This window comes from Oncorhynchus mykiss, chromosome 12 (assembly GCF_013265735.2).
Source record: "Oncorhynchus mykiss isolate Arlee chromosome 12, USDA_OmykA_1.1, whole genome shotgun sequence".
Taxonomy (NCBI): domain Eukaryota; kingdom Metazoa; phylum Chordata; class Actinopteri; order Salmoniformes; family Salmonidae; genus Oncorhynchus; species Oncorhynchus mykiss.
In genome coordinates, this window is record NC_048576.1 from 28472933 (window position 1) to 28500895 (window position 27963).

The window sequence follows — 27963 nt, forward strand, 5'->3', positions numbered from 1 at the left end:
GTCTCTAGGCCTACAGTTCATCTGTTGTTGTGTGGTTTGTTGCTTGTGTTTGCATGAGCCATGTCCTATTTTTGGGCCTACCACACAGTGTCTCTATTGATGCACAGGTACCTGATCTGAGCTCACTTCCTCCTCTCTTCTCTGCCACTTTCTGTTTAAAGGGAACCACAACCCCACAATGCACTTTCAACTTCAAGCAGAAATTATTTCCTGCGTTTTCATAAATTTCAGCATTTCATGCACTCATTTGAGACAATTTCCACACTGCCACGTAGGGCTGCACGATATGGACAAATAATCTAGGCCTTATTTTTTACTAAATGTTGCAATTGCAATTTTACTTGCAATATAGATCAAACAACTTGGGTGAACTGTTGGTATCATGGAAATATAATGTCTAATTCAATAGTTAGAATATAAATTATAGTGGGCACTTTGAATACAGGGTTGTTTGACATGACAACGAATGAAAATGCCAGGGAGGAGTTATTGCGACAGGGTAGGAACCAAAGTGTTAGTCAGTGTTTCCCAGGGGACCCTTATAACCTTTGGCTATGTTAAATGTTTCTTAATGTAGCCAACATATTCATGCTTCGCCTATTATTCTATGTCAGAAGATACTGTTGCACAAACAACATGCTGATTTAGGCCTACACCATCACTGGTATCAAGCTGTATTAGCTAGCTACGTTTGCTCTGACTCAGTACATATATTAACTAGCTAGCCAGTTAACTAGTGATTGGCAGCTAACACAATTTAGCTAAAACTTGCTAAGAAAGGACTGTTTGCAGATGTAAGGAACACAAACTAACAGAGTAATTATGGAACGCTTGTGAATTTATATTAAGAAGCAAAGTGGAAGCAGCATCATTGTCATCAACATTGTTGCATGTGCTGCATTGACCATGTAGACTGAATGGAAGTGTCTCATGGTCAAGCAACAACAAATGCGCTCATTGAGTGACGGGTCAGGACTAAGTCTGTGTGGAATGCGCCATGGATAGAGAGAGTGGAGAGGGATGACTCAAGTTGCGGTTTAAACTACAAAAATGTACGTTACACATGGCATATCACATTTAACAAACCAAGCATTAAAATACCATTATAGAAAGTAAACTGGTCCATGCACTGTATACCAGTATATAGTAAAATATGGTATACCACCCACCCCTAAAGGATGTAGGCCTTTGTAGAGAGTAGGTGAGGTTTCAGAGGAACAGCTCCAGTGTTTTGTCAGGGAGAGGGGGCCTGAGACTGCTGAGTGTGAGTGAAGGTAAGGAGGGGGAGTAAAGGAGAGGGAGAAAAAGATGCTGGCTGTGGGAATCAAACACAGATGGACAGCAAGCAGGAGAAGGTGTGTGATACTGTAGACTCATAGACTAGACCAGGGATTCTCAACCAGATTCCTTGGTCTATCCACAAGGGCTACTTGAGAACACTCATGAAACCACATGCTTACTGATAAAATGTACGAGGGGGTACTTCAGGGGTACTCCGGGAAGAGCAAAATTCAGTTGGTGGTACAGTAAGCAAAAAAGGTTGGGAACCAGTGGACTAGACAGAGCCACATACAAAGGTTGCTGTTTACACAACCTCACAATGACAGGGGCTCCAGAGTGGCGCAGCGGTCTAAGGCACTGCATCTCAGTGTTAGAGGCGTCACTATAGGCCTGGTTCGATTCTAGGCTGTATCACAACTGGCCATGATTGGGAGTCCCATAGGGCGGCGCACAATTGGTCCTGAGTTGTCCGGGTTAGTGTTTGGCCGGAGTAGGCCGTCATTGTAAAATAAGAATTTATTCTTCACTGACTTGCCTAGTTAAATAAATGTAAAAAGACCAACTTTCTGTTAATACACCTAATACTTTTTTTCTGGACAAAGCCCTTCTCTCACAGAACACTGTTTAAGCATCAGTGCTTTATAACACTAACAGACTGGGTGAAATGGAGTGTAGGTGGCAGCATAAACGGGGATAGAAAGGGAGAGAGGAAAAAAAGAGAAGTCTGGCAAGAGTTGTCTTGTAGATAACGATGAGTTTATTGCTCTGTTCCAGGGATTATACCTGATACTCATTAGCCTTCCTCTTTTACACTGTCACCACACATGCATTTTGTGTGTGTGTACCTGTGTGTATGTGTGTGTTTTTGTTATTGATGTGGTACTGATCTGGTCTTCCTATGAATATTTGATGTATAAACTGTGTGTGTGTGTGTGTACATGTGTGAGGGTGAATACATACCTGCGTGTGCATACATACCTGCATGTGTTACGCATGGATGTATGTGCACATGTGCACGTGCTTTTGTGTGTGTGGGAATGACATCCAGTGTGATAATCCCCCCTGGCCTCGCTCAGACTTCCTTGCCCCAAATATCATTATCATTCCTCATCACGCCAGTGATGGAAAACGCACCAGTTAAAACACAATGAGGGGAAAGAGCATAAACTATCGGCATAGGCCTAAAGCCTATCAATGCTGTTGCATGTAGCTTTTGTCAGAATGTCTCGTCGTTGGAGATTTAGACTAGGCTACAGTATCATGCACAATTTTGCTGTAATTTCATAAATTAGAGTCAGTCTATGCTACTATGAGAAGGACTGAATATGGTAGGGAAGTTATTTAGGCTTTATTTGGTAATGTAAAAAAGTGTTGGAGTGCCTTTTAAAAAAATTATATTTCATAGCATTTGTAAAAACACATCCAAAGATGTTGTTTATTGCTATTGAGTGAAAAGGGGGTGGAAAGCATAGCATGCACTGTGGGTCTTTTAGGATAGGTCTGGGTGGAGAGATATTGGATCTCACTGTTCTGCACACTGCCCTTATGTGACTCTGTTCAGAGTGGGAGAGAGAGAGGCTCCGTCTGGAAAACATTATTCAAATTCCACAAGGCTGGATTTCTGATGATGTTGGCAAAGAGAGAGAGGGGACTATGGGGGAGGAGGGGTTTAAATGATAGTAACTGTAAATCAGAACAGAGGTGGAGGCGGACAATGGGGAGTGCCGTCCTCAAACTGAGACCAGTGACCTTGGCCTTACCAACCCTGTCAGTAGGGTGAAAGAGACTGTCAAATAAGTGCACTGCTGCACAAACTCCGTGTGTACTGTACATGAGGGGTTAGGGGATATAGTTATCACTAACACACAGTCACAAAACGTGTGAACAAATGTGTGAACATATAGCCTGTAGCCTACAAAAACATATGGCATAGAAGGGGCAGCAGAGTAATGATATAAGAGAAATGTCTGTGCTGGTGTTATTGTAAGAGAGTGATGCATCTTGTGTTGAATGGACTGTTTTTTTTTTTTCATGGACGGGAAGAGAGCCAAAGGAGAGGGTTGGGTATGAAATGAATCTTGTTGGTGTGACAGTTCTATTGCTGTCATCTCCTACAAATCTGTCTCAGCTTGTGGGAGAAAGGAAGAGGGAGGGAAGAAGGGAAGACGGGAGGGAGGGAATGAAGGAAGGAAGGAAGGAGGGAGGGAGGGAAATAATGCCCTCAGGCCTCAGTCATGTGATTTTTGTAAAAAAACATGTTTTGTTAACGTCCATGGGCTGTTTGGATATTTTTCCAAACCTTTTGAAATCTTCCTTTTCTTTGCCCTCTATTCTTTGGTCTGGCTCAGACAGCATACTTTCCCTCGTATGTTTTCTCTCTCTTTCTTTTTTGGAAGTTGCTCCGGTCCAAATGTGTGACGCGTAAGTGGAGTTACAGCCCGTGTTTCAGATGGGTGGTTTAAGAACTTGTGGAGAAGAGGATGTTTTCTTCATCTGTCAATGGGACTACCGGGCTGAAGGTGTAAACAAGTTGAACTTCTGGTATTTAGGCTTGATGCTGTGTGTTTTGTCCTCATAGGGTAGCAGGAGGGACTGAGAGAAAAGAGAGAGAGAGCGAGAGAGAGAGAGGGAGAGAGAGCGGGGTGTATGTGTGTGTTTGAAAGAGAGAACCAGACTTACAGAAACAGAGACAGTATACTGTACTGTGTGCGAGAGAGAGAGAAGAAGGAGAGAGTAACTGTAATCTGAATCTATTGCACATGGACAGAGAGACTAACTAGAACACATAGGGAGTCTTCCTGACGAGGAGGGAGGACCAGTGACTCCAGAGGCACCAAGGACCAGATAGCGAGATCACCAAACACTAAGCTAGGACAGGATGAGGTACCAAGGCAGGGTAAGATCCTTTTCCTTTCTCTACATGCTGCTCATAACATGTCATAGATGTCTGTTTGTGTGTGTGTGTGTTGCAGAACACACAGAGCAGATGTGTACGGAACATATGGAACATTCCTCCGAAGGTAATGTAAGCTCATGTTGGGTTGCCATCACAGCGACCACAAAGAGGAAAGGGAGACACGTTCAGTCATTCATCAATCACAAATAATGTGCTCAGCATGAGTCATGGTGTACAGTACAAGTCAAAAGTTTGGGCACACCTACTCATTCAAGGGTTTTTCTTTATTTGTACTATTTTCTACATTGTAAAATAATAGTGAAGACATCAAAACTATGAAATAACACATATGAAATCACATAGTAACCCAAAAAGTGTTAAACAAATCAAATCTTCAAAGTAGCCACCATTTGCCTTGATGACAGCTTTTGCACACTCTTGGCATTCTCTCAACTAGCTTCACCTGGAATGCTTTTCCAACAGTATTGAAGGAGTTTCCACATGTGCTGAGCACTTGTTGGCTGCTTTTCCTCCTCTCAATTGGGTTGAGGTCGGGTGATTGTGGAGGCCAGGTCATCTGATGCAGCACCATCACTCTCTTTCTTGGTCAAATAGCCCTTTCTCAGCCGGGAGGTGTGTTGGGTCATTGTCCTGTTGAAAAACAAATGATAGTCCCACTAAGTGCATGGCGTATTGCTGCAGAATGCTGTGTTAGCCATACTGGTTAAAACCTCTCTGGGATATGTGGAACGCTAGCGTCCCACCTGGCCAAAAGCCAGTGAAAATGCAGAGCGCCAAATTCAAATAAATTACTATAAAAATCGAACTTTCATGAAATCACACATGTAAGATACCAAATTAAAGCTACACGTGTTGTGAATCCCACCAACATGTCCGGTTTCAAAAGGCTTTTCGGCGAAAGCAAACAATGCTATTATCTGAGGGTAGCACCTCCGTATACAAAGAGAGAAAGCATATTTCAACCCTGCAGGCGTGACACAAAACGCAGAAATAAAAATATAAATCATGCCTTACCTTTGACGAGCTTCTTTTGTTGGCACTCCAATATGTCCCATAAACATCACAAATGGTCATTTTGTTCGATTAATTCTGTCCATATATAGCCAAAATGTCCATTTATTTGGCGCGTTTGATCCAGAAAAACACCGGATCCAACGTATGCAATATGACTTCAAAATATCTCAAAAGTTACCTGTAAACTTTGCCAAAACATATCAAACTACTTTTGGAATACAACTTTAGGTATTTTTTTAAGTCAATAATCAATAAAATTGAATACGGGATTATCTGTGTTCAATACAGGAAGAAAACAAACTGACCCTAGCTTTCTGGTCACGCGCCTCTATCAAACAGTACACATGAAGTGACCCTCGTTTTGAACAGGGCTACTTCTTCATTACACTAAGGAAAATCCTCAAGCAATTTCTAAGGACTGGTGACATCCATTGGAAGTGGTAGGAACTACAAGCAAGTCCCTTAGAAATCTGGATTGCCAATGAAAACTCTTTGAAAAGAGAGTGACCTCAAAAAACAATAATCTGAATGGTTTGTCCTCGGGGTTTCGTCTGCTACATAAGTTCTGTTATACTCACATGATTCAAACAGTTTTAGAAACTTCGGAGTGTTTTCTATCCACATCTACTAATAATATGCATATCTAATCTTCTGTGGATGAGTAGCAGGCAGTTGAATTTGGGCATGCTTTTCATCCAAAATTCCAAATGCTGCCCCCTATCCTAGTTTTAAGTGTGCCTTGAATTCTAAATAAATCACTGACAGTGTCACCAGGTAAGCACCGTCACATCTCCTCCTCTATGCTTCATGGTGGGAACCACACATGCGGAGATCATCCGTTCACCTACTCTTCATCTCACAAAGACATGGCGGTTGGAACATAAATTCTCAAATTTGGACTCATCAGACCAAATGACAGATCTTTACCGGTCTAATGTACATTGCCCAGTTTCTTGGCCCAAGCAAGTCTCTTCTTATTATTGGTGTCCTTTAGTAGTGGTTTCTTTGCAGCAATTCAACCATGAAGGCCTGATTCATGCAGTCTCCTCTGAACAGTTGATGTTGAGATGTCTGTTACTTGAATTCTATGAAGCATTTATTTGGGCTGCACTTTCTGAGTTGCAGTTAACTCTAAATAACTTATCCTCTGCAGCAGAGGTAACTCTGGGTTTTCCTTTCCTGTGTTTCATCATAGTGCTGGATGGTTTTTGCGACTGCACTTGAAGAAACTTTCAAAGTTCTTGAAATTTTCCGTATTGACTGACCTTCATGTCTTAAAGTAATGATGGACTGTCCTTTTCCTCTGCTTATTTGACCTGTTCTTGCCCTAATATGGACTTGGTCTTTTACCAAATAGGGCTATCTTCTGTATACCAACCCTACCATGTCACAACACAAGTGATTGGCTCAAACGCATTTAGAACGAAAGAAATTCCACACATGAACTTTTAACTTCTTTGAGATAGGGGGCATTATTTTAACCTCCGCATGAAAAGCGTACCCAAAGTAAACTGCCTGTTTCTGAGGCCCAGAAGCTAGGATATGCATATAATTAGATAGAAAATCCTCTAAAGTTTCTAAAATGGTTAAAATTATGTCTGTGAGCATAACAGAACTGATATGGCAGGCGAAACCCAGAGAACAAACCATCCCAAAAACATCATCCCAAAAACACTGTTTTCAATGGCTTGAATTTTAATTATAAGCCTAAGTCCTCCCAAATTGCAGTTCCTATGGCTTCCACTAGATGTCAACAGTCTTTAGAAAGAGTTTCAGGCTGGTTTTTAGCAAAATTACCTTTAAATTGGCTTTAGTGATTCCAAGTGCGTGAAGGAAAGCGCGTTCTTTGTTGTTTATCTCCGGTAAAGACAATTATGATTTTCTGTCTTAAATTTGAATTAAGTTTATTTGCGTATTAGGATACCTAAGGATTGATTATAAATGTTGTTTGAATTGTTTGGAAAAGTTTATTAGTAACATTTGGGATTTGTTTTGTGTGCATTTTGACGGAGGGAAACTGAGTGGATTATTGACTGATGCACGCAAGCTAAACTGAGTTTTTATGGATATAAAAAAGGACATTATCGAACAAAAGGACCATTTGTGGTGTTTATGCAACATTTTGGAGTGCCAACAGAAGAAGATCTTCAAAGGTAAGGCATTAATTATATCTTTATTTCTGAGTTTTGTGTCACGCCTGGCGGGTTTAAATATTATTGTCATGTGTTTGTTTGATGGGGTGCTGTCCTCAGATAATCGCATGGTATGCTTTCGCCATAAAGCATTTTTGAACTCTGACACATTGGCTGGATTAACAAGAAGTTAAGCTTTATTTTGACATATTGCATGTGTATTTTCAAGAATGTTAAATATTTACAATTCTGTAGTTTGAATTTGGCGCCCTGCACTTTCACTGGATGTTGGTCAGGTGGGACGGTAGCGTCCCATCTAGCCTGGAGAGGTTTTTTTTATTTTATTTTTTTATTTCACCTTTATTTAACCAGGTAGGCTAGTTGAGAGCAAGTTCTCATTTGCAACTGCGACCTGGCCAAGATAAAGCAAAGCAGTGTGACACATACAACAACAGAGTTACACATGGAGTACACAATAAACAAGCCAATAACACAATAAACAAGGCAATGACACAGTAGAAAAAAGAAAGTCTATATACAGTGTGTGCAAAAGGCATGAGGAGGTAGGCAATAAATAAATAATTATAATTTAGCAGATTAACACTGGAGTGATAAATGAGCAGATGATGATGTGCAAGTAGAGATACTGGTGTGCAAAAGAGCAGAAAAGTAAATAAAATAAGAACAGTATGGGGATGAGGTAGGTAGATTGCTGCTGGAACGTGTGCTATGGGTGGGTGTTGTTATCGTGACCAGTGAACTGAGATAAGGCGGAGCTTTACCTAGCATAGACTTATAGATGACCTGGAGCCAGTGGGTCTGGCGACTAATGTGTAGCGAGGGCCAGCCGACTAGAGCATACAGGTCGCAGTGGTGGGTGGTATAAGGTGATTTGGTAACAATACGGATGGCACTGTGATAGACTGCATCCAGTTTGCTGAGTAGGGTATTGGAAGCTATTTTGTAGATGATGTCGAGGGTGGTGATGCTAGTCGGGCGGGCGGGTGAGGGCAGCGAACGGTTTAAAAGCATGCATTTGGTTGTTGGGAAGCTGTTGGCCGGGGTTGGACTAGCCTTTGCTTTCCTGACTTCCCTGAACAGTTGCATATCGCGGGGACTATTCGATGCTATTGCAGTCCGCCACAGGATGTTTTTGTGCTGGTCAATGGCAGTCAGGTCTGGAGGGAACCAAGGGCTATGTCTGTTCTTAGTTCTGCGTTTTTTGAACGGGATGCTTATCTAATATGGTGAGGAAATTACTTTTAAAGAATGACCAGGCATCCTCGACTGACGGGATGAGGTCAATATCCTTCCAGGATACCCGGGCCAGGTCGATTAGAAAGGCCTGCTCAGAGAAGTGTTTTAGGGAGCTTTTGACAGTGATGAGGGGTGGTCGTTTGACCGCGGACCCATAGCGGATACAGGCAATGAGGCAGTGATCGCTGAGATCCTGATTGAAAACAGAGGAGGTGTATTTGGAGGGCAAGTTGGTCAGGATAATGTCTATGAGGGTGCCCATGTTTACAGATTTAGGGTTGTACATGGTGGGTTCTTTGATGATTTGTGTGAGATTGAGGGCATCTAGCTTAGATTGTAGGACTGCCGGGGTGTTAAGCATATCCCAGTTTAGGTCACCTAACAGAACAAAATCTGAATCTATACACAAACGGTGTCCAGGGCACAGCTGGGAGCAGAGGGGGGTCGATAGCAGGCGGCAACAGTGAGAGACTTATTTCTGGAGAGGTTAATTTTTCAAATTAGATGTTCAAAAAAGTATGACAGAACTTTGCAGGCTGTCTCTGCAATAGATTGCAACTCCTCCCCCTTTGGCAGTTCTATCTTGATGGAAAATGTTGCAGTTGGTTATGGAAATCTCAGAATTTTTGGTGGCCTTCCTAAACCAGGATTCAGACACGGCAAGGACATCAGGGTTGGCGGAGTGTGCTAAAGCAATGAGTAAAACAAACTTAGGGAGGAGGCTTCTGATGTTGACATACATAGGTTAAGGCACATCTGTTCATTGAAATGCATTCCAGGTGACTAATCATGAAGCTGGTTGAGAGAATGCCAAGAGTGCAAATCTGTCATCTAGGCAAAGGGTGGCTACTTTGACAAATCTAAACTCTAAAATATATTTTGATTTGTTTAACACTTTTTTGGTTGCTACATGATTCCATGTGTTATTTCATAATTTTGATGTCTTCACTAGTATTTTACAATGTAGAAAACGTACAAATAAAGAAAAACCCTTGAATGGGTAGGTGTGTCCAAAGTTTTGACTGGTACTGTATGTGTTTGGACTAAAGTTGTCCCATCATTACAATGTGTCATCTACATTTCCTGCGACTGATTCTAGGCTCTCCAGGGACATACTGTAGCTGGTATTTTTCCATACTGTCCAGTGCTAGCACATCCATGATAGAGAGCCAGCTTTGGAGATGATGTGTGCCCATAGTAGGTTTGTCTGGGGACAGAAGAGAGGGGCACCTTTATAAGGAAGAGACTGAGGGGAATCAGCCCAACTGAGCTGACTTAAAGGGCCCAGAGCCAAGTCCAGCTGAAGCCTCCCTGCTGCCTCTCATAGAGCCACAACCCTTTTGGCTACATAGGACTACAATACCTTCAACCCTCACTACTATAGGGGTCATTCCATGTCATTTCAGCAAGCCATGACACCCACCATCTCAGATTGTTCTGAAATTGTTTCTGTAGTAGAAACAGATAAGATAAGCATTCTGGAAACATTATTTTGTTGAAATATAATTTGATCTCTGAGAAATTAAGCAAATTGATTGCACCCAAATTATATATAATATTAAATAATAATAGTACCTAACATCTGATTTAGACCAAACTGTTTTCTAACAATGACTAAGACATGAGGAATCCAAAGAGATGGTCAAAAGCAAACCACAGACCCCCCCCCCCCCCACCCCCCAATCCCACGCCATGGTTCCCCAACTGGCGGTTTCATTTGGCCCACCAAGTTTTCCGAGCAACATCATTTTTTTGAATTTTCATTGTTGGACATAAAATACTTTAAAAACACCCGGAAATCAGCTCCAAGTGATTTTAATTTTGGCAATCTGTTCCCAAGTATTCCCACGCATAATAAAAAGACACGTGATTGTATACAAATGTAAGCAAGTTTTGAAATTATTATGTTTTAATCAAATATTATATAATATATCTGTTGGCGCTTCTTGCGGTCAATATGCAGTCTGCAAATGATTTGTAATTATGTTCTAGCCCCCCAACCATCCACTCAACAACAAAATCGATCTGCAGCTGAATCTACAGTGCAGATAATGACGAAGCAATTACAGGATTTTAGAACTTTTTGCTCATTTATAAATTTAAAAAATGGAAATATCACATCTACATACGTACTCAGACCCTTTACTCAGGATTTTGTTCATCACTACAATATGTTTTTCTTAGTATACCTCAATTCTTGTTTTGTCTATTTGAATGAAAACACCCCTCTCTCTCTCTGTGTACTCCCTGACTCACAGTGATGCCCTCTGCCTCGTACTCCTCCTGCTCAGACTTGAGGGTGAGCTCAATGAACAGCTGTTGCAGCTTCTCATTGCAATAGTTGATGCAGAACTGCTCAAAACTACAGGGAGATGGTTAGGGTAAAGAATATGGCAGAAAACAACTGTGCTACAATGTTCTGTATTTATTGACCTCTATTTAACCAGGGGAACCCATTGATAACAGGGTCTCATTTCCAATGGTGCTCTGAGAACAACAGTGTGAGCAACAAATTTAAGCATGATCACCACAAAATGAGTTACAGCGCTTCAAATAAATTATATTACATTCAAAAGGGCAGTAGAAACAAATATACAGAGCCTTCAGAAAGTATTCAGACCCCTTGACTTTTTCCAAATGTTGTTACGTTACAGCCTTATTCAAAAATGGATTACATAGTTTTTCCCCTCATTTATCTACACACAATACCTCATAATGATGAAGCAAAAACTGTTTTTTAGAACATTTTAGAAAATATCTGAAATAGGACATTTACATAAGTATTCAGACACTTTACTCAGTACTTTGTTGAAGCACATTTGGCAGCGATTACAGCATTAAGTCTTCTTGGGTATGTTGCTACAAACTTGGCACACCTGTATTTGGGGAGTTTCTCCCATTCTTCTCTACAGATCCTCTCATGCTCTGTCTGGTTTGATGGGGTGCGTCGCTACACAGATATTTTCAGGTCTCTTTTCACATTGAACCTAATGTATTGGGCTCCCGAGTGGCGCAGCGGTCTAAGGCACTGCATCTCAGTGCTAGAGGCGTCATTACAGACCCTGGTTTGATTCCAGGCTGTATCAAAATTGGCCGTGATTGGGAGTCCCATAGGACGGTGCACAATTGGGCCAGCATTGTCCGGGTTAGGGTTTGGATGGGGTAGGCTGTCATTGTAAATAATAATTTGCCTAGTTAAATAAAGGATAAATACAAGTATTGGGAAAAACGTCACCCCTGTGACACTCATCTTTCTCCATTGAAAAAGAGAATGTCAGGTACCTTTTCGCAGAAATGTCCCAGAATGAGGCTTTCAGGCTGATAATGGGGTGAACTATCTATCTAGTGGTCAGAACCTGGTAATATCAGAATGTAGGATGGGACATAAACCCAACAACTTCAATTATACATTTCTCTGAATGGGGGGGGGGGGGGGACATCACCAAATTAACAGAGAATACATTACACAGGATGAAGAAACAATTTTCCGAACCACAACTCCTCCATACTACTTGTCAAACATAGAAAACTGATACTATATACTTGTTGTTGGGGTGGAATTCCCGTGGGGCGTGGGGCATGGGGTGTGGGGTGTCCGTTGGTGGCTTCTGATTTATTTTTTGGATTCCTCATGTCTAACTTATAGTCACAATCAGATGTTATAGTACATACTATATTTACTGAATATTATATGAATCCTAAAAATGTTAGTTACCAATTTGGGTGCAATCAATTAGATTAATTTCTTAGAGATCAAATTATATTTCAACAAAATACTGTTGCAGGAATACTAATCTTATTTCTTTTTAATAACAACAAAAACAGTTTCAGAACAATCTGAGATGGAGGGTGTCAAAATCCTATTTCTTGTGCTTTTTGAGGTGGAACAACCCTTAAGGCATTAAAGAATCAATGTGCATTATTTTAAAATGACAACTGAACAGGTAAAGAGGTATGCTTAGAATATAATCTATGCATAAAAAGATACGTAATGTTGACATGGAATTGGGCATAATGATTATGCCTCTACATTGCAGGAAAAAATCTGTTTCAGGTGTTTGAAAAATGCTAAATTCTTAGAATTTTCCACCTCCGGACCGGACCACCTCCATTCATCCTCACGTACTTCCCTCTAAAAGAATGGGTGCATGACGCCCCTGACCTAGAATCTTGTGCTTTTCTGATGAGTACGTACTGCACATATCTTTTCACTGAGGGCCACTAGGACAACAGCAACTATGCCTACACTACTTGAGAGTCCACTCACAACCTTTTAAAGAGGCAGAAGAAGGGTGTGAGCTAAAGCATTAGAGTTGAGAGAAACACACAAAAGACACATTCAATGGAGTTCCTTGAAGACCTGACCCTAAACCTGACCCTAAAATACTTCAGTTATATCCTTCGGAAAATCTGACTGATTCGCTAATCGCTATGTATTCATGTGTGTGGGAGAAAGAATTCCTCTGTTTTACTGGCTGCAGGAAGGCCACCTGCAGATGTGAGTAGGAGAACAATACACTGAGTTAGAGGGGTTAGAGCGCAGAGTGGAAGTGTCTCCTGGCCTTCCTCTGCTCAAAGTTCTTGGCTACACTCCACTGTTGTCCTTGTGTTGTTTCAAGGATTTTCCACCATTAAGCGTTCAGAGATAACGACCAGTTAATTACCTTAACGAGCCCCTAACAACACCAAAGCACCTGGCCCCATTGTTCCTCTCCCTTTGTGTGTGTGTGTGCGTGTGCGTCCGTGCGTGCTTGCATGTGTGTATGTTTGTGGGTGGGGGGGGGGGGGGGGGGGGGGGGGGGGTCCGTGAATGTGTGTGTTAGGGGGGGCTGGCTTACTCTGTCCAAAAGATACAGGCTATTGGTTGTAGTACCACTGTGCTGGAATATAGGATGTAGCCTAGCCTTGAAATTCTGGTCTGTACTGCTGGATTATAGTACAGTCATAGCTGGATAATCCACAGTAGGTATATTTTTATTTGTGTGTCTGTACCCTTGGGATTTTTTTCTGATGGACATGACGGTGAACTTCTCTGGATATTAATTCCTGTCATGTTTGCCATCAGTGTACCAGTGTTTACATGTACACACACCTCTTTAACGGCATTGGTCAGAACCTGACTGGAGCTATGGCCTGTATTTACTGTATATACATCCCAATACGCTATCTCACAATCACACAATAGAGGAGCTTAGAGACACTGTTTATATTAGGGATTCTTGAAATGTCATCATTGTTTGATTTGTGTTCTGTGTCTGAATGTCCTGTGTGTGCTTTCCTCTGGTTGATGTGGTTGTTCTTGACAAGCCTCTTGTAGAGCTGTTTATTTGCAGTGCTGTGGTGTTGTCGGTATACACTCAATCCCAACTCGAACCTCTGCCCAACCCTCCATGCACTTGTGTAGATCTAAGAGGTTATGTAAGCGATATGGGGAAAATTACTCCAAGCCTATCAGGGGGCAAGGTGAGGATTTTAACATATTGCTTATACCTGTCAAATTCTATCGTGTCTAGATGAAGTGCATATTGGTGGGGTCAATTTGGGTTATGTGTATCTGGGGAAAGAGCAGCAGGCAATGAAGCCCCCCCCCCCTCTTCTCACCCCATCCCTCTCTATCTATCTCTCTCTCTCTTTCTAGGATTTGGGAGGTGAGGGCAGAGTTCATCTAGTTATGGAGAGTACTCTGACAGCACGTGACAGGGTGGGGGTGCAGGACTTTGTCCTGCTGGAGAACTACACCAGCGAGGCGGCCTTCATTGAAAACCTGCGCCGACGTTTTGGGGAGAACCTCATCTATGTAAAGAATCATATCATTATGGAAATATTGGTCCTATAAAAATGATTGTCACATGCTTCGTAAACAGCAGGTGTAAACTAACCCCCCCAAAATTAAAAAAAAAATACAAATATAGAAATAACACGACAAAGGAATAAATACACAACGAGATTTCAGACCCCTTGACTTTTTCCACATTTTGTTATGTTACAGCCTTATTCTAAAATGGATAAAATCATTTTTTCCCCTCATCAATCTACACACAATACCCTATAATGACAAAGCAAAAACAGGTTTTTAGAAATGTTAGCACATTTATTTCAAATTAAAAATGGGAACATAACATTTACATAAGTATTCAGACCCTCAGTACTTTGTTAGCCTAGAGCCTTCTTGGGTATTTCATTTTTATTAGATTTCTTTGAACCTTTATTTAACTAGGCAAGTCAGTTAAGAACAAATTCTTATTTACAATGATGGCTTAAGAACAGTGGGGTAACTGCCTTGTTCAGGGGCAGAACTACAGATTTTTACCTTATCAGCACAGGGATTCGATCTAGCAACCTTTCAGTTACTGGCCCAACACTCTAACCACTAGGCTACCTGCCGGTATGACACTACAAGCTTGGAAAACCTGTATTTGGGGAGTTTCTCCCATTCTTCTCTGCAGATCCTCTCAAGCTCAATCAGGTTGGATGGGGAGCGTCACTGCACAGCTATTTTCAGGTCTCTCCAGAGATTTTCGATGGGGTTCAAGTCCAGGCTCTGGCTGGGCCACTCAAGGACATTCAGAGACGTGTCCCAAAGCTGCTCCTGCGTTGTCTTGTCTGCGTCATTGGGTCGTTGGCTTGTTGGAAGGTGAACCTTCGCTCCAGTCTGAGGTCCTGAGCGCTCTGGAACAGGTTTTCATCAAGGATCTCCCTGTAGTTTGCTCCGTTCATCTTTCCCTCCATCCTGACTAGTCTCCCAGTCTCCACTGAAAAACATTCCCAGAGCATGATGCTGCCACCACCATGCTTCACCGTAGGGATGGTGCCAGGTTTCCTCCAGACGTGACGCTTGGCATTCAGGCCAAAGAGTTCAATCTTGGTTTCATCAGATCAGAGAATCTTGTTTCTCATTGTCTGAGAGTTCTTTAGGTACCTTTTGGCAAACTCCAAGCGGGCTGTCATGTGCTTTTTTTTTACTGAGGATTGGCTTCCGTCTGGCCACTCTACCATAGAGGCCTGATTAGTGGAGTGCTGCAGAGATGGGAGAACCTTCCAGAAGGACAACTCTAGAGCTCTGAGTGACCATCGGGTTCTTGGTCACTGCCCTTACCAAGGCCCTTCTCCCCCGATTGCTCAGTTTGGCCAGGGGGCCAGCTCTAGGAAGAGTCTTGGTGGTTCCATATGATCTTGGGGACCTTCAATGCTGCAAACATATTTTTTTAACACAATCCTGTCTTGGAGCTCTACAGACAATTCCTTCGACCCCATGGCTTGGTTTTTGCTCTGACATGCACTGTCAACTGTGGAACCTTAAATAGACAGGTGTGTGCCTTTCCAAATCATGTCCAATCAATTGAAATTACCACAGATGGACTCCAATCAAGTTGTAGCAACATCTCAAGGGTGATCAATGGAAACTGGATGCACCCTGAGCTCAATTTTGAGTAACATAGTAAAGGGTCTGACTACTTATGTAAATAAGGTATTTCTGTTTTTTTATTTTTAATACATTTGCATTTTTTTTTTAAATAAACAGTTTTTGCTTTGTCATTATGGGTTATTGTGTGAAGCTTGATTTTATCAATTTTAGACTGTAACATAACAAAATGTTGAAAAAGTCAAGGGGTCTGAATACTTTCTAAACTGTATGTACATATGGGTAGGAATAAAGTGACTAGGCAACAGGATAGATAATAAACAGCAACAGCAGCGTATGTGATAAGTCAAAGGACTTAGTGCAAAAAGGGTCAATGCAGATAAATCGTTAACCAATAGCTAACCTGACTAACTATTTAGCAGTCTTGTGGTTTCGGGTTAGAAGCTGTCCAGGGTCCTGTTGGTTTCAGACTTGGTGCATCGATACTGCTTGCCGTGCGGTAGCAGAGAGAACAGTCTATGACTTGGGTGGCTGGAGTCTTAGAAAATGTTTAGGGCCTTTCTTAGACAACTCCTGGTATAGAGGTCCTGGATGGCAGATAGCTCGGCCCCAGTGATGTACTGGGCCATACGCACTACCCTCTGTAGTGCCTGCAGTCGGATGCTAAGCGGTTGCCATACAAAGCAGTGACTTTTTGAGGGTCTCAGGGAATCTTTTCAGCATCTTGAGGGGGAAGAGGTGTTGTCGTGCCCTCTTCACGACTGATCCTACATAGCTTCACATAATGTTTGGTTAAGGTTGATTTTATGTCAGTGTTTGAGGGGTTGGTGACTGCAGTGTGTGGGTCTTGTCTCCCCGTATCAGACCTACATAGGGTCAGTGTTGGTGTCAGTGAACCCCAACAAGGACCTGGAGATCTACTCCAAGGCGCACATGGAGCGCTACCGAGGGGTCAGCTTCTACGAGATATCACCCCACATGTGAGTCACCCTCTGACCCCTGATCCTGAACCTCTCTCTGACCAAGCAGGACCAGCATGTATGTGTAGATGTCTTTATGTACATACAGTAGGCCTACATATGAATCTGCATGGGGTACAATACATTTACAGTATGCATTGTGTGTTTTCTATATGGTCGTGATCAACTGTATGTGAAAACACCAGTATGAGCTGGATCATTAGCTGACATCATGTTTGTATCCCACCCCTCTGTTTCTCTATCCTGTAGCTATGCGGTGTCAGACAACACGTACCGGGCCATGCGGACTGAGAGGAGGGACCAGTGTATCCTGATCTCTGGGGAGAGCGGAGCAGGGAAGACTGAGGCCTCCAAGAAGATCCTCCAGTACTACGCCACTACCTGCCCTGTCACTGACCACTTGAGTACGCTCCGGGACCGCCTGGTGCAGTCCAACCCTGTTCTGGAGGTACGGTATACCCCCCGCCGCCTCTCAAGATCCCCTGCCAAGGATCTCTTCCCATGAGCACCTCTAAGGCTCTGGAGGAGGAAGGACATTTATAGCAGGGGTACTGAGACTGGTGTAACATCAAAGATAAATTAATGGCCCACTACAAAATCATGTTGCTTCAAACTAGTAAATCTATTTGTGGATGAGGGAAATCATGTTGATACATTGCATATTTTGAACCAATCTCCGACAAAGCCATAACAATAGATACATTCTGCTGTGAACATGCTATTACTGTACTGTTAATGTTTCCTCTCTCTCAGCTGTGTTTGATCTTATCTCTGTTGTTCCCCTCACTCACTCCTCTCTCTCTACAGGCTTTTGGTAATGCCAAAACACTGCGTAATGACAATTCCAGCCGGTTTGGCAAATACATGGATGTCCAGTTTGACTTCAGGGTAAGCCTTTTATTCTTCTTTCTTTTGGCTCCTGGGTTAAGGGATTTTCCTCACAGAAGTCTACTATCGCTGATACTCATGCCATACTGTCTCTACAACACACCATTCCATCAAAAGATTGTGCATAACTAAAACATGTTGCATTCAGGTCTTACCATACAGCATGCCTTACTATGAGTCTAAGTCATGAGGGCATAATTCAGCTAAAAGACAATTTATGGTCATTCCGCATCTGCATTGGCCGTACAGCATTTACTGCGATGCGGCCTCTGCAGAAGTCAGGGCATTCATACTTCTTGCACTTTGCGGAGCAGAGCTGTTGTGAAGGAAGTTGTCAAGGAAGTGAGTTTGTGTTTATATTCTGCTACACCCTCCGTATGGAGCCTTCAGACAGCATTTTCGGATCAAGCCTAAATCGGCTTTAATGCAGCTCTAGTAGGACCACACTCAGCAGTACCTTGACTGTCCCTGTTCCTAACCTCCCCTAGGGGGCGCCGATAGGAGGCCACATCCTCAACTACCTGCTGGAGAAGTCCCGTGTTGTGCACCAGAACCACGGCGAGAGGAACTTCCATATTTTCTACCAGCTGCTCGAGGGAGGAGAACAAAACCTTCTCAGCAAGCTGGGACTGGAGAGAAACGCCCAGAAATACCAATACCTGGTCAAGGTGTGTGTTTGTGTGTGCGCACGTGTGTGTGTGTGTGTCTGTGTGTGCGCACAGTTATTTGATCAGTGATGTCCTGTTCCTCTCAGGGTTGCTGTCCTAGGGTGAGCTCCATCAATGATAAGAATGACTGGAGAACAGTGAGGAAGGCCCTGACCGTCATCGGCTTCCATGAGGATGAGGTGGAGGTTAGAGACATTTTAGTGTATAATAATAGTGCATACCGTTTTTCACTGCAAACAAATTTCACTCAACCCAAAGTTTCACCATGAAGAATGAGAAGGTCATGGTTTAAATGTCTGTTCACTCTCCCTCTTTAGGATCTGTTGAATATAATCGCCAGTGTCCTCCATCTTGGGAACACTCAGTTTGGAGAAGGAAAGAATGGGGAAAACCAGATCACCACTGAGCCTCAGCTCAAATACCTGTCCAAGGTTGGAACTATGAAGATGAACGACACACACACACACACACACACACACACACACACACACACACACACACACACACACACACACACACACACACACACACACACACACACACACACACACAAATTCCCCATTCTAACACACACACTCATTCCCCATTCTAAAGGCAGATATTGATGTTGTCCTGCTTGTCCTGCAGCTGTTAGGTGTGGATGGAGCAGCACTGAGAGAGGCTCTCACTCATAAGAAAATCACTGCCAAAGGGGAGGAGGTGAGTGTCTATGGCGGGCTGTTTCACTTGATACAGAACTATGCCTGGTAATATAATATCATTTAATATCCCACTTACAAACAAGTAATACAGTATGTCTTTGATGTGTATGGCATGCATATTTAGATTGTGGTTTTAAAGAGAGGGTACTGATACAGTGCAGCTGAGCCCAGAGGATAACACTAAAGTTAACATTAAAGTATTTTGCATCACTAATATGTGTGTGTGTGTGTGTGTGTTCCAGATGATAAGCCCGTTGAGTTTTGAGCAGGCTGTGGCAGCCCGTGATGCCTTGGCCAAAGCAGTGTATGGCCGTGCCTTCACCTGGCTGGTGGTGAAGATCAACCAGTCTCTGGCATTCAAGGTCTCACACAAACATCACTCACGATAGCTAGCTAGCAAAACAATTAGCTTTTTTGCTCATAGTTACTGCTCCTCTTTTTGCTAGCTACATAATGCTGCTTGCTACCTCCAAAACTGAGTGTATTGTGTGCTGTCTATCTGCAGGATGATGTGTACAACAGCAGTAAGGGCTCATCATCAGTCATAGGACTGCTGGATATCTATGGCTTTGAGGTCTTCCAGCACAATAGGTACCAGAACAAATGTTAGCTCATTTATTCAGTGCATGAATATGTGTTGTATAGCAATGTGCTGTACATTATGTAATTGTTTGGCTCTGACTCAATTCAAGAATCACGCACCGATTTTAAATGAGTTCTAAATGTCGATAAAACCAGGTTTATGTTTTTCTCCAGGTCTCGTAAAATGTATCCTAAAGACCTGCGTATCTGTACCTTGAGAGGCGCCCAAATTGAGCTTGTCCCCCATTATAAGTATCTAACGTAAACTCACCCCATTCTGTACAAATGTGCGCAACCGCGACATTCAAACGAGGATACAAAGAAAACTAATGGGACTGTAGCGACTGTGTTGACTTCAAAATCGGGGGTGTGAACTAGGTTTCTATTCAAGATCGACATGGTAATGGCTCTATAGTATTGGAGAAAAGTTGAAAAAACGGACCTTCCGTTACATCGTGACATGTCATGCCGTAACGTACAGCACGCGTAAAGCAACTATTTCTGTCTTACAATCTCTCTCCACCAGGTGTAGCACAACTCTCATCGTTTAAAAACAAGAAATGGACAGTGACGGGGGTAAGGGGGGGATGCGTCATCACTGTAAGCGATCATGACTTTCAAAGCCGCTGTTTACTTCTGAAGATCTCTTTAGCACCGCCCTAAAAACCTGATTCAAATTTGACACAAACCTTCAAATAGGTATGTAATTGTCACGCCCTGACCATAGAGAGCCCTTGGTTCTCTATGGTGTTGTAGGTCAGGGCGTGACTAGGGGGGTGTTCTACTTTTCCTATTTCTATGTTGGTGTACTTGGTATGGTTCCCAACTAGAGTCAGCTGATTATCGTTGTCTCTGATTGGGGATCATACTTAAGTTCTCCATTGTTCCCACCTGGGTTGTGGGATATTATTTGGTTACGTTTTGTTGCTTGTTTATTTTTTTTTATTTTTTTGAAGTTTCACTGCAAATAAAGATGTGGAACTCAACACACGTTCTTATTACGTGACAGTAATGACACATTATATAAACTCTTTATAGTGTTTTATTTACATTTTAGAGGCGATAAGTTGGACAGATCGAGTGAAAAAAAAGCAGTTTTCCCACACATCTCCTCTCCTCTCTATCACGCATTAGTTTCGCTTCCCCACCCGCCATTTTTAAAAAGACCTGAAGGAGCTCATTGCCTTCTTGAATTATGCAGAAACGGGCAGCGTTTAGGTCATGTCATTAATTTTGTTGGAAAGGGGAGAAATTGTGCTTTACAATGGTATTGACATTACAGTTGATCTGGAAGTATTACGTTTTTGGGGCGCTAAAATAAGGTAAATTGTACGGACCAAGGCGATGTACAAAAGTGAGTGAGTTTACGTTAGGTATTTGGATTGACGGTGAACTGTCCTTTAAAACACACATTGATAAACTGACTAAAAAATGAGTAAAGATTCGGTTTCCTGTATAGAAATAAATCCTGTCTCACTTTTGAAAATAGGAGGAAGATTGTTCAAGCAACACTCCTCCCAGTAATTGACTATGGCAACTCAATCTACATGCACGCGCAGATTCTGTTTTAAAACCTGTTTAAAGTCTACCACTCAGCCTTGTGTTTTATCACTAGAACGTATCACCACGTCTGTAATTTAAGTCCTGTCTGAATCTGCTATGTCAGACATTTTTACATCGCAGAAGAGTAATAATTCCAGCCGTGTTTCGACTAACTCCAAGGTCCTCTGATAATACTATTCCTGTGCGAATCGACATCCCTGTCTTCTGAAAATGAGTTTGACAGGTGTTGCCTGCGGTTTGAGCAACAAAACAATAATTGATTTGATAAATTGATGCTTTAAACGAAGTGCTGCGTCAACTTTCACAGTGAATGATTTTGTTTATACGTTTTGTGCCATTGAATTGAACATCGGCAAATGCGTCAGTAAATACATATTGTTCCTATTTAATAACCATTACAACTGAGCTAAAGTTTTGGATTTACCAGTTCACTTTCTCATCCATAACCTACCTAACACATCTCAAGTGCAAGTGTGCTGTTTAGCTCACATCTGCAGGCTGGGGATCTATAGATGGTTTTGTATGTTTTAGAAACTTGGGAGCCAAGGTCGAGTTATCAGTGTAGCCTGTTCACCTGGACATGTTGATATTTTTTTAATCTTTATTTAACCAGGCAAGTCAGTTAAGAACAAATTCTTATTTTCAATGACGGCCTAGGAACAGTGGGTTAACTGCCTGTGGGGCAGAACGACAGATTTGTACCTTGTCAGCTCGGGGATTTGAACTTGCAACCTTCCTTGCAACCTTCCGGTTACTAGTCCAACGCTCTAACCACTAGGCTACTCTGCCGCCCCATATACAGTGCTTTCGGAAAATATTCATACCCCTCGATTTATTCCACATTTTGTTGAGTTACAGACAGTATTAAACATATTTACCTCATCCATCTACACATAGTACCCAAAGTGAAAACATGGTTTTTAGACATTTTTGCAAATTTATTAAAAATAAGAAACAGAAATATCTTATTTACATAAATATTCAGACCCTTTGCTATGAGACTCGAAATTGAGCTCAGGTACATCCTGTTTCCATTGATCATCCTTGAGATGTTTCTACAACTTGATTGGAGTCCACCTGTGGTAAATTCAATTGATTGGACATGATTTGGAAAGGCACACACCTGTAAGTTCACAGTTCACAGTGCATGTCAGAGCAAAAACCAAGCCATGGGGTCGAAGGAATTGTCCGTAGAGCTCCGAAACAGTTTTGTGTCGAGGCACAGATCTGGGGAAGGGTACCAAAACATTTCTGCAGAATTGAAGGTCCCCAAGAACACAGTGGCTTTCATCATTCTTAAATGGGAGAAGTTTAGAACCACCAAGAATCTTGCTATAGCTGGTCACTCGGCCAAACTGAGAAATCGGGGGAGGAGGGCCTTGGTCAGGGAGGTGACCAAGAATCGGATGGTCACTCTGATAGAGCTCCAGAGTTCCTCTGTGGAGATGGGAGAACCTTCCAGAAGGACAACCATCTCGGCAGCACTCCATCAATCAGGCCTTTATGGTAGAGTGCCAGACATTAGCCACTCCTCAGTAAATTGGCACGACAGCCCACTTAGAGTTTGCCAAAAGGCACCTAAAGAACTCTCAGACCATGAGAAAACAATATTCTCTGGTCTGATGAAACCAAGATTGAACTCTTTGGCCTGAATGCCAAGCTTCACATCTGGAGGAAACCTGGCGCCATCCCTACAGTGAAGCATGGTGCTGGTAGCATCATGCTGTGTGGATGTTTTTCAATGGCAGGGACTGGGAGACTAGTCAGGATCGAGGCAAAGATGAACTGAGCAAAGTACAGAGAGATCCTTGATGAAAGCCTGCTCCAGAGTGCTCAGGACCTCAGACTGGGGTGAAGGTTCACCTTCCAACAGGACAACGACCCTAAGCACTTAGCCAAGACAACACAGGAGTGGCTTCGGGACAAGTCTCTGAATGTCCTTGAGTGACCCAGCTAGAGCCCGAACTTGAACCCAGTCTAACATCTCTGGAGATACCTGAAAATAGCTGTGGAGCAACTCTCCTCATCCAACCTGACAGAGCTTGAGAGGATCTGTAGAGAATAATGGGAGAAACTCCCCAAATACAGGTGTGCCAAACTTTGTAGTGACATACCCAAGAAGACTCGAGGCTGTAATCACTGCCAAATGTGCTTCAACAAAGTACTGAGTAAAGGGTTGAATACTTGTGTAAATGTCATATTTCAGATATTTTCTAAAATGTTCTAAAAAACAGTTTTTGCTTCATCATTATGAGGTATTGTGTGTAGATAAATGAGGGGAAAAACTATGTAATACATTTTTGAATAAGGCTGTAACGTAACAACATTTGGAAAAAGTCAAGGGGTCTGAATACTTTCTGAAGGCACTGTATATTTGTTTCTACTGCCCTTTTGAATGTAATATAATTTATTTGAAGCGCTGTAACTAATTTTGTGGTGATCGTGCTTAAATTTGTTGCTCACACTGTTGTTCTCAGAGCACCATTGGAAATGAGACCCTGTTATCAATGGGTTCCCCTGGTTAAATAAAGGTTAATAAATAAATAAAAAAACATTGTAGCACAGTTGTTTTGTGCCATATTCTTTACCCTAACCATCTCCCTGTAGTTTTGAGCAGTTCTGCATCAACTATTGCAATGAGAAGCTGCATCAGCTGTTCATTGAGCTCACCCTCAAGTCTGAGCAGGAGGAGTACGAGGCAGAGGGCATCACTGTGAGTCAGGGAGGGTCGAGGGGTACTCAGAGAAAGAGAGGGGTGTTTTCATTCAAATAGACAAAACAAGAATTGAGGTATACTAAGAAAAACAAATTGTCATGTAGTGATAAAGGTGTAGTTCGGTAATGATACTGTATATTTCAGTGGGAACCGGTGAAGTACTTCGACAACAAGATAATCTGTGACCTGGTAGAGGGAAAGCACAAAGGCTTGATCTCCATCCTGGTGAGTTTAGTAGTGTTTCTGACTCACTTTAACCTTTCACCTCTCTCTAATATCGCTCTCCTTCTGTCCTCTCCCTGTCTCTAGTTGAATGTTAAGGTATAAATGTGTTTTAGGATGAGGAGTGTTTGAGACCAGGGGAGCCCAGCGATATCTCCTTCCTCGAGAAGCTTGAGGACACTTTGGGAGGCCATGCCCATTTTGTCACGTGAGTCTCTTTTACACACACACACACACACACACACACAAAACACATGGGTGCCTTCACAGTTTGTTTGTGTATTTGCACCATGTTCCAAATATGTTTTTGTGTGTATATTTGTGGTTCTCTATCTAAGATATGATTTGTGTCTGTATGCATGGCAGTCACAAGTTGTCGAATGGGAAGACTCGCAAGGCAGTGAGCAGAGAGGAGTTCAAACTGATTCATTACGCAGGAGAGGTCAACTACAGTGTCAATGGTGAGCTAGCTAATCAATCTGGTAATAGTGTAATTGCAGAAAATAATTAACTGATTTCATCCTCACATATACTGTTTGTAATATTTTGTGTTCATCTGCATCAAAGGGTTTCTGGACAAGAACAAGGACCTTCTCTACAGAAACCTGAAAGAGGCGAGGCTGGAGCAACAATAGAGAAATGAGAACACACAGACCACACACTCACACTCACCTCACAATTACTACAGGTTTCCCATAATCTCGCTCGGAATTCCCACACATGGTTTATGTGTGTGCACTACAGTAGGTATAGAGTGTAGCGGATGTTTTGGTGTGTTGTGTTTACATGGTTCTGTGGTGTGCTTTCTCTGTCCAGGTCATATGCCAGTCAAATAGCCAGGTTCTGAGTCAGTGCTTCCACAGAGAGGAAGTGACTGACCAAAAACGCCCAGAAACGGTGAGATATACACACACACACACACACACACACACACACACACACACACACACACACACACACACACACACACACACACACACACACACACACACACACACACACACACACACACACACACACACACAGTCTGATATGTCACCTCTCTGCTTCCCTCTGTAGACTGCCACTCAGTTTAAGAACAGCCTGGCCAAACTGATAGAGATACTGATGTCCAAGGAGCCATCCTATGTACGCTGTATCAAACCCAACGATGCCAAGCAGTCAGGTAATCATACACCCTGTGAAGTCAATCAGTCCAATCAATCAATCAGTCAATTAAATATTCTCACTCTCCCCAGGGAGGTTTGATGAGGCTCTAGTCAGACACCAGGTCAAGTATCTGGGTCTGATGGAGAACCTGAGGGTCAGGAGAGCTGGGTTTGCCTACCGCCGACACTACGAAACCTTCCTACAGAGGTCTGTGTGTGCGTGTGTGTGTCTATATTATGCCACTATGTTTACATGTTTCTATACCCACAGTTTCTGTATTAACTATATACATTTCTGTAACCACAGTTTCTATATTAATTATATACATTTCTGTAACCACAGTTTCTATATTAATTATATACATTTCTGTAACCACAGTTTCTATATTAATTATATAAATTTCTGTAACCACAGTTTCTATATTAACTATATACATTTCTGTAACCACAGTTTCTATATTAACTATATACATTCTGTAACCACAGGTACAAGTCTCTGTGTCCCGGGACGTGGCCTAACTGGCAGGGCAGACTGGCTGATGGAGTAGCCACTCTGGTCCAACACCTGGGCTACAAACCAGAGGAATACAAACTGGGCAAGTAGGTACACAGAGAGAGAGAGGGGAGGGAGGGAAGTAAAGGGGACATACATTTCCCTTAGTCATGCTGTGAGGAGAAACATGAGACACTATGTTGTTGATGTATAATTCCCTATCTCTTTGCAGGACCAAGATCTTCATCCGCTTCCCTAAGACTCTGTTCAGCACTGAAGATTCCCTGGAAGCCAGGAGGCCTGCCCTCGGTGAGACTACACAGCAGGGAAGATGATGACAAGGCCATTTTGGAGGAATTAATGTAATTAGCTAGGAGAATAACACAGATAAACCGCAGAGTAGCAGTAGCAGTGGAAAACAGGGAACTGTCGACTTGGTCAACTAACCAGCAGCATGAGGATGGATAATACAGTAAGCTAATGTAATTATACTGAACAAAAATATAAACACAACTTGCAACAATTTCAAAGATTTTACTGAGTTACTGTTCATATAAGGAAATTAGTCAATTGAAATGAATGAATTAGGCCCTAATCTATGGATGTCACATGACTGGGCAGTGGTGCAGCCATGGCACCCACCCACATAGGGAGCCAGGCCCAGCCAATCAGAAAGAGTTTATCCCCACAAAATGGCTTTATTACAGACAGAAATAGCTCAGAACCCCCTCAGACAATTCCGCAGGTGAAGAAGCCGGATGTGAATGTTCTGGGCTGTCGTGGTTTCAGGTGGTCAGCGGATGTGAGGCCGATTGGAAGCAGTTTATGGTAGAGAAATTAACATTACATTCTCTGGCAACAGCTCTGTTTGACATTCCTGCAGTCAACATGCCAATTGCGTGCTCCCTCCAAACGTGTGGCATTGTGTTGTGTGAGAAAACTGCACATTTTAAAGTGGCCTTTTCTTGTCCGAAGCACAAGATGCACCTGTGTAATGATCACACTGTTTAATCAGCTTCTTGATATGCCACACCTGTCAGGTGGAATGGATTATCTTGGCAAAGGAGAAATACTCACTAACACTAACAAATGTGTGCACAATTTTATTTGAATGAAACATGGGACCAACACTTTACATGTTGCATTTATATTTTGGTTCAGTGTAGGATCCAATTAAACGTTTCCGTTCTGTGGTCCATTTGGTCTCCTCTGATCCTGTTCTCTGCTCTAGTTCTCACCCTACAGACCTCATGGAGGGGTTACAGAGAGAGGGCCAAGTACCTCCGCATCAGACAGGCAGGTGAGGGCCCTGGATCAAAGAGCTCACACTATTTCTCTGCTTCTCAATTACTGCTTCCTGAAGCAGTTACTCTGTAGCCACTTTCTTGATATCTGCTGAATCTATGACTGAAGTAATGCAAAGGATATTACTTTGTTGTTTGTTCTTTTGAGCTCTGCACAGTTGTAGCTTGTTGTGGTGTGTCTGTGACATGACTGATTGTGTCATCCATCCATCTATTAGTTATAGTGATCCAATCTGCGTGGAGAGGGATGATATCCCGTCAGAAGGCCAGGCGTCGCAGACACGCTGTGGACATCATACGCAAGTTCATCAAAGGCTTCATCTACCGCCACTATGAGCATTGTCCAGAAAATGAGTACTTCCTGGACCATCAGCGTTTCTCCTTCCTGATGATGCTGTTTAGGAACCCACCTAAGAGTGTCCTGGACAAAAGCTGGCCCATCCCCCCACCTTGCCTCACTGAGGTACTGCAACCAGCCTAACAACACTCCACATAAAACTCACTGAGAGACATTAAGCGTAAGCCAAGAGGTGATGGTGAAATGCATCTGTGTTGTACATTCAATGTGTCAATGTTTTATTTGTATCTGTCCCGATGTCTGTGTAGGCGTCAGAGCACCTGTGCAGGCTGTGTATGCGGAACATGATGCGGGCCTACTGCAGGAGGATCCAGCCAGAGTGGAAGAAACAGGTAGGCTACTCTGTCTGTTACTGTCACTCACCTGACGGGAACAC

At 42.6% G+C, this 27963-nt stretch overlaps 1 protein-coding gene across 4 annotated transcripts in view; it reads left to right on the forward strand.

Annotated features, from left to right (window-relative positions):
* LOC110537347 (unconventional myosin-Ic) overlaps positions 1-27963 on the forward strand; it is a 34575-nt gene that overhangs the window by 3310 nt on the left and 3302 nt on the right. For 2 of the 4 annotated variants that reach the window (XR_002475610.2, XM_021623302.2), the window contains exons 1-24: positions 3752-4177; positions 14240-14398; positions 16829-16944; positions 17194-17392; positions 17752-17832; positions 18321-18500; positions 18587-18685; positions 18818-18931; positions 19128-19199; positions 19444-19563; positions 19707-19792; positions 23954-24059; positions 24207-24287; positions 24401-24492; positions 24651-24745; positions 24852-24898; positions 25101-25181; positions 25344-25449; positions 25523-25640; positions 25919-26032; positions 26158-26234; positions 27157-27225; positions 27448-27692; positions 27836-27919. Coding sequence is in view for 3 of the 4 variants with exons in the window: in XM_021623302.2 (XP_021478977.1) it covers positions 4160-4177; positions 14240-14398; positions 16829-16944; positions 17194-17392; positions 17752-17832; positions 18321-18500; positions 18587-18685; positions 18818-18931; positions 19128-19199; positions 19444-19563; positions 19707-19792; positions 23954-24059; positions 24207-24287; positions 24401-24492; positions 24651-24745; positions 24852-24898; positions 25101-25181; positions 25344-25449; positions 25523-25640; positions 25919-26032; positions 26158-26234; positions 27157-27225; positions 27448-27692; positions 27836-27919 (2559 nt within the window). In the remaining variant the exon portion in view is untranslated. Of the gene's footprint in view, positions 1-3751; positions 4178-14239; positions 14399-16828; positions 16945-17193; positions 17393-17751; positions 17833-18320; positions 18501-18586; positions 18686-18817; positions 18932-19127; positions 19200-19443; positions 19564-19706; positions 19793-23953; positions 24060-24206; positions 24288-24400; positions 24493-24650; positions 24746-24851; positions 24899-25100; positions 25182-25343; positions 25450-25522; positions 25641-25918; positions 26033-26157; positions 26235-27156; positions 27226-27447; positions 27693-27835; positions 27920-27963 lie in introns of those variants that run through there. The other 2 variants (XM_021623305.2, XM_021623306.2) reach the window with 2 other exon arrangements.